The sequence below is a fragment of the Canis lupus genome, chromosome 7 (genome assembly GCF_003254725.2).
Source record: "Canis lupus dingo isolate Sandy chromosome 7, ASM325472v2, whole genome shotgun sequence".
In the NCBI taxonomy this organism is placed as follows: domain Eukaryota; kingdom Metazoa; phylum Chordata; class Mammalia; order Carnivora; family Canidae; genus Canis; species Canis lupus.
Window position 1 is genome coordinate 34,505,066 of NC_064249.1, and position 12,630 is coordinate 34,517,695.

The 12,630-nt window shown below is 37.4% G+C and overlaps 1 protein-coding gene across 10 annotated transcripts in view; it reads right to left on the reverse strand.

Moving 5' to 3' along the window:
* Positions 1 to 12,630, reverse strand: part of AKT3 (AKT serine/threonine kinase 3) — a 309,052-nt gene that overhangs the window by 194,240 nt on the left and 102,182 nt on the right. The window contains exon 1 of one of the 10 annotated variants that reach the window (XM_025430555.3): positions 4,138 to 4,258. The exons of 8 other annotated variants lie outside the window; for them this stretch is intronic. Coding sequence is in view for 1 of the 2 variants with exons in the window: in XM_025430552.3 (XP_025286337.1) it covers positions 956 to 977 (22 nt within the window). In the remaining variant the exon portion in view is untranslated. Of the gene's footprint in view, positions 1 to 955; positions 993 to 4,137; positions 4,259 to 12,630 lie in introns of those variants that run through there. One more of the 10 variants, XM_025430552.3, reaches the window with a different exon arrangement.

The following is a 12,630-nucleotide window of genomic DNA, read 5'->3' on the forward strand; positions in this document are numbered from 1 at the left end:
GCTATTGAAAACATTTCTACGGACCCATTTCAAAGATACCAGATCACCAAAATGATCTTTCATTAAGACCATCTGGTTCAATTCTGTATCTCACTGAAGCAGATGTAACTCTTCTCCATACATATCAGTAAATCTAGACCTAAAAGAATTTCCTTGTATGTGTCCTAAATTTTTTTCCAAGAAAATCTGTCAATTATTAAATACTTAATTCAGTACTATGTGCCAAGCACCCTGCTAAGGCACAGGGAGGAGGATATAATGTCAAAAAGTCTTCACATATCTAAAATAAAATCTGAATATAAACTCGCTTAATATTTTTGTCTACTTCAAAACCCTATAAAAATCCACCTACTATTTGAAAAAAGTCTTCAATAACATCATTGCTTATCAAGCATTGCTTATCAATAACAGCACTGCTTATCAAGGTCCAATATACATCAAAGTGACATTTTTCTGACAAAATATTGTGTAAAAAACAACTGTAAGAGTTTTTCTCTAATCAGAAGTAAATTCATTTCAATGCCAGCTGTGTGCCTCTAAAGATCAAAATATAAAGTCTTTATCTTCGATAAACTACACTCTAAAACCGAAATACTCGACTAGAACACATAGGATCATTGAAACTTCAAGGGGAATGAAATCATAGGTCTGAATTTCTATGATTTACATGTACCCACAAGTATTGCCCTGATCGCTATTTTGGGGATATGAAAAAGTAAAATACTTTACTGAATTATTAGGTCAACATAGAAATAAAGAGTCCCCACTCAAGCTTGAAGTCATCTGTGATTTTAAAAATACATATGTCAATGGTTAGTATACTAGAAGACTGATCCTACTGAAGAAAGCAGGTGTAGTTAAATTGAGAAGGAACAGCCCTATTGAACAAGCTCCCCCAATGTCCAGGATCTATCTCTATTTTGGCTTAGAAGATACAAACTTTATCATCCATTACCGGTATAGTGGCTTCTCTTCATGGTACCAATCAGGCCAAAGGACCAATTTACCTTAAGATAAAAATATCTCATTTTTGTATGCTGCTTTACAATTTATGGAATATTTTCAAATATTAAAATGATCTTAAAAGCTCATTCTGACAGATAATTTGATTTGACATATACACGGATGCTTTGTTTGGGGAATTATCTGGCCAGTAATACATGTCTGAGTCTGTAAACTTTCAAACTAGGTGAATCCTATTATGTAAATAAGGTCATCATACTGTCTGGTGTCAAAAAAAAAAAAAAAGACTCAATCTACACAATGAGAAAAATAAATGTTTTTCTAAAACTGTGCAGAAATATATATAGTACAGTAACTATCCTAGTTAGCGAAAGAAATAAGAGAATAAAATCATTTGGACAATAGGGTCAAAGACGTGGCCATCAAATGACTGGCCTCTTTATTACACCACAGTAAAAAGCCATTCTTTGGATAAATAGGTACTTGGTTCCATTTAGGGAAATCAGGTTGAGGAAGTGTTTGTAAGCTTAAAGCTCCATTCAGTTACAATACTTAAGATGTTGGATATGAATATAAGATCTGAAAACTGAAGGGAATGATGAGCTTGACTTCTTTATCTGATCATTAGTGCTTCCTAGCAAAATCCATCAACAGTGTCTAAACTACCTGAAACCATTTCTCATTATCTCAATAACAGTGCAAAAAATCTAATTGTACACAGAGACAAATTAAGGCTATTTTAAAAGTCCTTTCTAATATGAAGCATTTGTCAAGAGTACAAATGATAGCTCTGAAAGAATGTTTTCTTTGTGTAATTACAATTCTGAGGACTATCCTTTCCCTAAGCAGGAGACGGAGAGGGAGAGAAGGAAAATCAGGTAGAAGCAGAGGTTAAGAAAATGTGCATAAGTTAGACCTGCACAACCCAAGGATACCAGCAAGTCCAGTAGGCATCATCATTTTGATTTACCCACCATGAATCTCTTTAAGGGCTCATGCCTAACCCCCAATCACAGAAGTTGGGAGGTCCTCTTGTTAAATGTGAAATACTAAAGTCCCCCTAAAGGTTTAAAGGTAACACAATTTATAGTGGATGGCGTATTCCTAAATACTTGTGAACAGTTAGTCAAAAGCTGTGACACAGCACTGGGCAAACAGTGCAGCGGGCTACTGGTGCCCTCACTTTGAGGGCAAACAGGAGCCAAGCCTTCAAGATTCAAGACTAACCCAAGCACGTGGACTTCCTCAGCAAAAATACAAGCCATGCCACAGTTATAATACATTTCTCATTTCTGTAACAAAAGCAGAGCAATTAATAATAATCCCTATTGTAGAATTTAAAATTAAGAGGGCCTACAAGTTAAAAATGATTACTTAATATATCATTATGATGATGTAGAAATGGAAGAACAGTATTTCCAGAATCATATTCAGTAGGAAGCTTCAAAGATACACCTTTGATATTTTCTCTTTAGCCTCAGTGCGCTTTCAGGGCTCTTCCAGATGCCAGGAGAGAAAACCCACTGAAGCTAATACAAGCAGAGGATTATTTATTATAAAAGTATAAACAAAAAATATATATATAAGAGTATAAACACCTCATCCAAAGAAAAGAGCTAGCGCAGGTAGAACTTCAGCAAAGAGATCTGTGAAATTGCAAACACCACTTCCCTTTGGTCTTGTTCAAGGACTGTGCACTGTGTGGTCAGGGTCTCTATCTGTTCTCTCTTCCCCCCTCTCCCCAGCCCTCTCCTCTCCCCACCAGAATGTCTGCTGCATCTGTCATATTGTCTCTACCTGCTAGTTCCTCAGCTTGCTAACAGGGGCTGTTCCCTACTAAACTCAGACTGTGGGCAGCCCGTAATGGCCACTCCAACTGCAACATGAGCTAGGGCTTCACCTCCCTGTTGCTTTGCTGCTTCGGTCTTTGGCCTCTCCAATCACCTGAAGAAGCTCTTGGGTCAGATGCCCACTTATCAACCTGACTGGGACAGGGGTGTTTACCTCCCAGACAACAGGGGGTGACAGTGAGCTTCCCTCAGAAAGGGCTGTGGATAAAGCAACAGATCACTGGCATCTCCAGCACACTTGGCCAGGTTAAGTGTGTGTGTATACATGTGTATGTTTCCAGAAAGAGATTTCTAGCTTAGCAGATTAAACAACTGGAAAAATTACTAATAATTAAAGGCCTATGGAGTAAGTCACTGAATATGTTATATATATAAAAGAAACTTACCCCAAAACTGCTTTGTGTTTTGATAACCACCAAACAGAACTATTAAGGCATAGGCAGAAGTCACTTGAATCCATCATTTACTGTTAGCACATGAAAAAGTTATGTTTTTACCCCAATGAATAGTTTTATACACTATATTCAAGAAGAACACAAACTGCAGAGCAGAAGCATGCAGTGTCCCCCAAGATCTGCAGGAGGTACATTCCAAGACCCCCCATGGGGGCCTGAGACTGCAGAGACTGTCCTGCAGACAGGACTGAACCCTGTATGTACAATGTTTTTTCCCTAAAATCCGTAATACAGCTAGTAAATCTTTATATCCATGATAAAGTTTAATTTGTAAATTAGGCAGACTACAAGAGTAAGTAATAATCCACCAGGGTGGGGGAGAGGCAGGAACTACTGTGTAAATAAATGACTTCTATGTAACCATATTACAGGTCCTGTTTGTATCACAATCTTTAGTTACAATAGGAACTGTACTCCTGCCAGCCCCCACCCCAACAAGGATCTAAATGTCTACTCAAGAAAAGTCTTGTTCTGTAGTTTTTAAACTGTGCATGAGGATCATTCATTTTCAAAGATGAGGCAGTATAAAAAATACTAGAAGCACTGGCCAAACCATAGACAAGCCTCCAAAGGTTATTTGTCAGAGATTTCAGGCTCAGTTGACCACAGGAAAAAATGTTACTAATATAAATGGTAGTCCATTCCTCCATAAAGCCCTTAGTTGAAAAACCACTACCCAGTAGATGTAATCCCAAGACTTCATGTTTTTACAACACGTCATTTTGTTCTCAATCTCATTTCACAATGTCCCCCCCTCAACCTGGGAGACAGGCTGGGTATTAATATCCCCATTACTATTCTCTGCCCTAGGAGACAGCACACAGAGAATGGGGAGATATTTTGTTCAGCCATTTCCAAACTGCATGTACCTGAGAGAAGAGATAAGAAATTGAGCCTCTTCTTGTTAGATGACCATGTATCAAAGACAAAAAAGAAATCGGAGTGTAAGCTTGTGCCAGATTGTTCCTTAGGTCGCTAGTAACACTCAGATTCTAGAATGTTATGATTTTACAGATTAGGAAACCAAAACTATGGGCTGGCAAGGGAAATGTGCATGGACTGGTTCTTTTGACTGCAAGTCCAGTACAGTTCTAGCTAACCTATATGCCATAGAGCATACATTCTATGCTATATTTGTTAGAAATCCTGGAAACATAAATCACCTTTAGCACTTCTATTTTTAAGATGAATTATAATGAGTTCAAGACATTGAACATACAACATATCTATGGTCTTCTACATGCATGGGAGGAAGTATATGGTAAAAGAAGACTGCCATATTCTTTTTCTTTCTTTCTTTTTTTTTTTTTTTTTTTTTGAAAGATTTGAGAGAGAGAGAAAGAGAGAGAGAATGTGCAGCGGGGAGGGGGAGAGGGGGAGAGAGAGAATCACAGGCAGACTCCATGCTGGGTATGGAGCCCAAAGTGGTATTTGATCCCAGGACCAAAATCATGACCTGAGCCAAAGGCCAAGAGTCGGACACTTAACTGACTGAACCACCCAAGCACCCTGAGAACTATATTCTTTTTATGACGCATGGTATGCATAGAAAGAAAGAAAACTTTCCTATCAGACGTAGCCACTGCTTCCAGACCAATGATGCCCAAGGCCCAGGTCACATAGTTTCTTAGCACTAAGCACATGTGCAGCTAAAGCAGTTGTGGACAGTGATTAAAAACCTTTACCTCTTAAAGCCACTGCCACCACTGGCAAGACTAAGGACATGGGTATTCCTAAGTTAACAACAACACATATTCTCTTTACTATCATTTACAAAGGATATGAAAATCGGAAATATCAGGTCAGTCATGTAGTATATTTCTAACTAACATATTATTAGCTCTTCATTTTTAAAGCTTTTTTGAAAAGCTGTCTAAGCCACAAATATTTTACCATTTGCTTTCTTTATTGGGTGATAAAATCCAGTTGTGAGGCACAAAAAGTTAAAAGCTAACAACTGAAAATATAAAGTGTAAATGTTGGTAAAATGAGTTGTTGAATGTTTTCCTCTTTAAATATTCTATCCAATATTTTAATGTCTGAAACACAAGGTATATTCACCTATATTTAGGCATCGTATAATATGATATACTGTATTAAAGATATGCATAAAACACGGCCATAATTCAATTATCTTCATGTACCTAACAGAATGACTCATTCAGGAAATAATTCAAGTAATGAATCTAAATCACAGCACACAAGATATATAGGTTGGCAACTCCTCTGTTCATTTAAATATGTCACATTTTCTGAATATCATTGTTGTGTCAAGATATTCATTAACCTACAATAAGCAACCAAAAAAAAAAAAAAACTGCACAGGGAATGAGGAGGCAAAAATTCTTTTTTAAACAACTAATAGTGTTTTTAAAATCCTCTCCAAGGGGCGCCTAGGTGGCTCAGTCAGTTAAGTGTCCAACTCTGATTTCAGGTCACGGTCTCAGGGTCATGAAACTGAGTCCCACATCAGGCTCTGCACTGGGTGTGAAGTCTGCTTGAGATTCTTGCTCTCCCCCTCCTTTTGCCCCTCTTCTCCTCACTCATTCTCTCTCTCTAAAAATAAATAAGTAAATTCTTTTTTAAAAAAAACCTCTCCAACTCTCAGAGTTGATTTTCTTATTCACAACATCTCCTATATCTCCAACTCCCAAGGACGGCCTCTTAATTTGCCTATATTACAATTCCAGGCTCTAAATTGTTCCTACCAATTTCCTAACACAGCACCCCACTTGCTTCCCCTCACTGAGTTCCATGCAGACTCCTCCCTCCAAGTGGAGTCACACTCAACTTCTCACTCCTCAGTTCCACTTCCCTTTCTTGACTCCCACCTCTAGTTACTAACAAATGAGAATTAAATTTTAAATAAATGAAATCATTCACTCTAACCAGTGTCGAATGTATTAGTGAGCTACTGAAAGAGCTAAACACCAAGATCTTACTCGCAAACACAACCAAAATTGACTTGAGGCTCACATAAAGTCAAACAAATGCACCTTCTCCATAGGTGGCTCTTTTCCAGGCAGTGATTCAGGGACCCAGACTCCTTCCTTGGCCTTATGATTGCCAGGAGAAGGGACAAGAGGAACAGAACTGACACAGGAGATGTTTATGAGGCATGGCTGGAAGTGGCGTATCTTAATGCTGCTAACAATTCAGAGGCCAGAAGGGGGCCTGTTGGCCACACCAGCCATTAAGTCAGCTGGGAAATATGGTCTAACTCCTGCTGGGGTGCTGGTGATGGCATGCACAGAGACTGAGTGACTATGTAGCCAATCTCTGCTATATGGAACTTATTGTAAATTCTTACATTACTGCCTTGTACTGTGAAGGACACATAAAGAACGAAAGCAACTGTTTAGCTATAAATGGTACCATGCTGAAGGCAGGCAGGCAGGCAGGCAGTCTCAACCACTAAGGAACTTAAAATCTTTTTGTAAGATACCCCAACCCCACATACACACACACACACAAAACAGTCAAAAAACACGTTTCATTAGTAAAAAGTACTAAATCACATATGAGCAAGGTCCAATATCACTAAAACACAATAAGTGCAATCTTCCTTTGCTTGACTATTTTCTTAAGAGTTCTGAGGTTTTTATCCTGTATCAGGTCTCAACCTGATGTGGCCTACTTGTGCTGATCTAAAAGATGTGAGGAGAGAAAAACAGACTTGGTAACATCACAATATTGCCTTAAAAGAAGAATTTAGCCAGTTAAAGAGATACTCTCCTCAAATACAAGTATCTTTTAAAATTATACACTAGTAATAGGCAATGAATGTTAATGCAGTTTGGGACAACACAAAATGTAATCACAACTTGTCTTTTTATTTTTTTAACATCTTCCTAGCTCACGGTATATCTTTCAGAAAAAATAAGCATACAAACCATTCTTTCAAAGTAGATGCTGTAACACATTCCACTGGCAAAGAGGGCTGCCAAGGATAAATAACTAGCACTCTTACAATTCTTATATCTTCTCACTGTTTTTTATATCATGGAAGAAAAAGAAATTAACAAACCCATAAAATTTATTATTTCATTATAACCCTATTCTATCCTGCCTTCTTAAAGAAGGTATCCGCATAATATAGGCATAGAATCAACGGCTGTCAGTGCTAAAAGGAAACATTATTAGTGCAGTATTGGATAATGCTTGCTATCTGTTGCTCCTGGACAAGGAACATCAGAGGTGAGATTACCCTATAAATAACATTTTTTAAAAGATAAAATAAATACAGGCATGATGATATGCTTCCATTTTTATACTAGATTTGAATCTCTTCATATTACATAATAAAAATCTCTAAAAGAGCCAAGCATAAAACATTCCAAATAATTTCCAAACACATTTTGGAAATGAATACATTTTAATTTTGCAGTCACTGAAATTTATACAGCTTAAAAGGTCATAGCAGGTGTTATGTCATTCTCATGAACAAAACGTTTAACATTAAGAACAATGCATATGTTTTGACATATCTGCTGAAATCATGTTGCACATATGCTTACATTTGAACTTGTTATCATAAGAGAAACACACTATAATATGAAACTTTAAGAAAAAAAGATATATAGGTTGAAGGAGAAAGAACCTATATTTACAATTCCATCAAAGCAGCTCCATCTAATTTTTTTATTTTTCTAAAATATATTCCATGCACGCCTTTGAGTTCATGCACATGAATAAAATGCTAAAGGAGAAAAACAATATAATTACCAGAATTTGTTTTACAAAAGGCACTCCCCAATCACAAGACATCTTTTCCAGTGACCCTCATACTCCCAGGCCAAAAAGCCTTTAAATAGAGGATCCTCACATTACACATAGAGAGTCAACACATTCTTTCAAATGAACAAGATGAGCAAATTCCAAGCTGGAGCAAACCTGGATGAGAACGCCCAGTCTAATCCCCACCTGAAAAGGAAAAATTCTTCCTAAATGCAGAAAAATGATGTGAAGATTCATGTCTTCAATAAAGTTATCAACTCAGAAAAAGAAATTTCATGACAAATCCTACCTCAAATATGTAACATAAAAACAAATCACTATAAATACTTTGTCTAGGAAGTAATTTATCTTTCTCCAGAAATAGATGAAAGAAATCTGGGTACTTTTTTTTTTTCAAAATTATCAAAGCTACTTTTCATTTAACATTTCCAATTTTTATTTAAAATATTCAAAATGAAACTGTTGGTGTCTATCTGTTGTCCTTTTTTTTTTAAATACATCATTTTACAAGTAGTAATACGGTCTGAAAGACAATTTATAAAATCAACTAGGTGTTATTATAGTCAAAATAAGCAAATCATAAATATCTGACCAGCTCAAGAAGCATTATTGTAAAGCAGCTAAAAACTCAATCCTGATATAAGGAAAACAAAGTTGGCTGGCATAGGAGAGTATTTTGAAGTGCTTTCTGAATACCTCAGTCTCACACTCAAATCAGAAGCATCTGTCCGCCAACTGTCAAGATAATGTCTAGCCTAGGAGCTTTCCTGAATTCATCACTATTCATAGATGCCTGTCACTACTCAAAAAAAAAAAAAAAAAAAAAAAAAGAAAAAAAGAAAAAAAGAAAAAAAGAAGAAGAAAAAAAAAAAAAGGAAAAGAAAGCCAGGCTTTCAAAGCTATTTTCTTTTTCTATATGTCACAGTAGAGGTAAATATAGAATTTATCACTTTGAACCTAGTTGATTTTGACTCAACTGCCCTTCCATCTCCAGATCTGAGACTACAAGTTAAATGTTCTTCAGAATTCTAGACAAGCCACTGGGTCACGTTAATACTTCCCACTTTATGTAGTTATTGAATTCAAGGATCGGATCCCTACACTCAAAGCCTCCACACCTCACCATTACTTTCAGAACCAGATAGAAGATAAAAGCATAACCCGACTACCAGCCCCTACGGGAAATGGTACAACAATGCATCAAATATTTTCACTGGCTTCTTGTTCGATGACACTACAAAATTCCATTTAAATACAGTTGTCTCTCTCAAGAACCTTCATCTGAAACTGATTCCTACAAAATCCACATCCTTTTTTTTTCCAAGTCAGATACAACAAATCATACATATACATCGTCCTCAAATGATTCAGAAATGCTTTTCTGGGCCATTGTCCCAATGTTGTGTGAGACAGGAGGTCCTGAAATGAAAAAGTCTACATATACCCAAAAATAATGGAGACAAGATGAAACAGGGCAAAATCAGGGGAAAATAAGGGGAAAAAAACCAGTAGAATTCAAAGAACAGTTGAGACTATTCCTCACCGAGTACTACTCAGTTGTCCTATTTTCTACTTTACATGGTAACAGAACCAGTTGGCTACATCTCTATTTTTAGTTATACATAAACCCACATACATCAGTGAGCTATTGTATGAAAAATCAGTAATCAAAATAAAAAACAGAATCAATAAGGAAGTTCGTTTCCTTCCAAAGACATAATTTTTTAAACACAAAACTGAGGGAAAATTTTTACATTATAAAACTTACCGAATCTTAGAGTTAGTTATATTTTGACATAATTATGTATTAAGAAATACCCTAGGCAGCCCCGGTGGCTCAGCGTTTTAGCGCCGCCTTCAGCCCAGGGTGTGATCCTGGAGATCCAGGATCAAGTCCCACGTCAGGCTTCCTGCATGGAGCCTGCTTCTCCCTCTGCCTGTGTCTCTACCTCTCTCTCTCTGTGTGTGTCTCTCATGAATAAATAAATAAAATCTTAAAAAAAAAAAAAAGAAATACCCTAAACTGAACTAGATTTTCCTACTGATTTCCTTCAAAATTTAAGCAAATAAGGCGTACACTTTAGTGTAAATATGAATTACCAGAGTACTTAATGCACACATAACCATCTTGCAGGATATCAAACCTAAAAATCTGAATTCCAGTTTCTGAAAAATTGCATTTTTAATAAGCATCCCACAGGATACAAAAGCAGGTGGAGGGGCACCTGGATGGCTCAGTCGGTTGGGCATCTAACTGTTGGTTTCTGCTCAGGTCATGATCTCAGGGTCATGAGATCAAGCCCCACCTCAGGTTCTACACTCCAAATGGAGTCTGCCTGAGATTCTCTCCCCCTCTCCCTCAGCCCCCTCTCTCAAATAAATAATTCTTTAAAAATAAATAAAAATACAGCACACAGATACAGCTCATCCTTAAAAAATATTAACTTAAGTGTTAAATTCCTACGGGGAGATGACAGATACTTAAATTTTAAAATAAAATCCATCCCTCAACAAATCACAAGTCAGCAAAAACTCACAAGGTGATGGAGAAAAATAAATGAAAGGCAACTACTGTGCTAATCTGCCCTCATATATGGACGGGGAAATCAAGTACACAAGGTGTTCCCCTACCATGATAATTACAACTACATAAGAAAAGTCTTGACAAGGGATTGGCAGAGTTCCAGGAAGGAGAATTCACTTTCACTGGGGCCCAAAGGGGAACCTCGGCCAAGTGTTGACAGGGGAGCTAACCCTGAAGGACTACCGGGCAGGATCTCAGCACCTAACTGGAATGAGGAAAATACAGGAGGCCCCCCGTGGAAGGGGATACCTGCTGGGACCCCCAATGATACCTGAACCTCGGGAGGTGCTGAGCGCTCTATACACTGTGTTTTTCCCTCTGCACACACCTGTGATAAAGTTTAATTCACAAATGCCTAAGAGATTAACCACAATAACTAATAATGAAGCAGTAACAATAAACTGTAGCAAAAGTTCTATGAATGCGGTCTCTCCCTGGCTTTCAAACTATCTTGCTGCTTCTGTGTTGATGTGTGAGGTGACTTGCGATGATAAAATGCCTGTGGGATGGGAGGAACAGTCCAATGCTGTGATACAGCGCAAGGCTACTGCTGAGCTGACAGAGGTTCAGGAGGAGGATCATCTGCTTCACCACTGCGGGTACTGAAACTATGGCGAGCAGAACCACAGATAAGGGGGTGCTGCTATACCCCTGGAGGGAAAAGTGCACTCTCTCTCTGCAAAGGTGCAGGGAAGAGAAATTACGTGTGCTTTCCTGGCTGGAACACAGCGCAGCAGATCTCAGCTGTTCTTCTGTCTCTACTTCAAAGATGAGAGTCATATATATAATCGAGCAAAAATGTCACTTGCTGCACACAGGGATCAGTGAGGGTTGGAAGCAGGGACATGAAGCACAGAAATTAGGTCCTGAATGGCAAGTAAGTAAAAGAAAATAACATGTGTCTTTCCTTTTAAAGGCCACTTTGGCTCTTTCAAAATACAGCTCAAATATATGTTAATTCTTCCAAAACAACACTGCCAAGAAAAATTAGCGAAAATGGTAATGTCTTATGAGATTTGAGAGTATTAATGAAAAAGATACATATGCCAAATGTATGTGGCTAAAAGATGTCATAATGATTCAAAATGAATAAGCAACACACCAGTACATTTCTCACAGTAGTAGCTACAAGTACACACAGAACTGATTACGTGCATTCCACTCATTTACCAAGCACTTAGTAGAAGACCAGAAGCTACTGCCTTTTTTTGTAGTAAAAGTTACTACTGCTCATAAAGGCCTAATACAGGGCAGATTTGGAGTTAAACACCTCCAACATTAATATGGTATTATGCTGGTGGGTGCTAATGGTCCTCTCAGGTCTGTCCTGACTCCTCTATTTCTGAGCACTATAATGGATCTTAACTTTGATCCATCTATAGCTCCAAAAGCAAGATAACATTCTCCCCAGTATCAAGACCAAATCCACTTTAATAATTTATGAAAGGTACAAGACTTGATTAAATATGTGTTTAAGGACACTTTAGTGAATCCTGGCAATAACACCTGAAAAAACTCCCTGGATCAAGTCAGTTTTTTTTTTTTTTTAATCTACCGGAAAAAGCAGGGTCAGTACCGTTTGACCTACCTACCAGATGGAAAACTATTTTAACATATAAGGTGAACTCAACTAATGGAGAAAATAACCTAAAAATATAGTAAATATTTAATATGGTTTTTGACCAATATCTAAGCTTGGCTTTTATGATAACTTATAACTGTAATTTCTCAAAATAACAATTTTCATGAAAAACTTCATAGTTACTCAATATATCAAACCAATATCCTCTCAACATAGAGAAAGTTCTTCATCTAGGGACAAGTACTCAGTCCCACAGCCATACAAGAGTTGTCAAAACAACGTAAAAAAAAAAAAAATGGACCAAGGGTGTAAGATAGGAAATTCTAAATGGATCAGAATGCACAAACTGAGAGTCAAATATGTCTTCTTCTATGGTTTGCACAGCCCTTAAAGACTAAAGCATCTTCATGAAAAGAGCTGGGGACAGAGTGCAAAGAGGAACTTGTTTTACCCAAACAC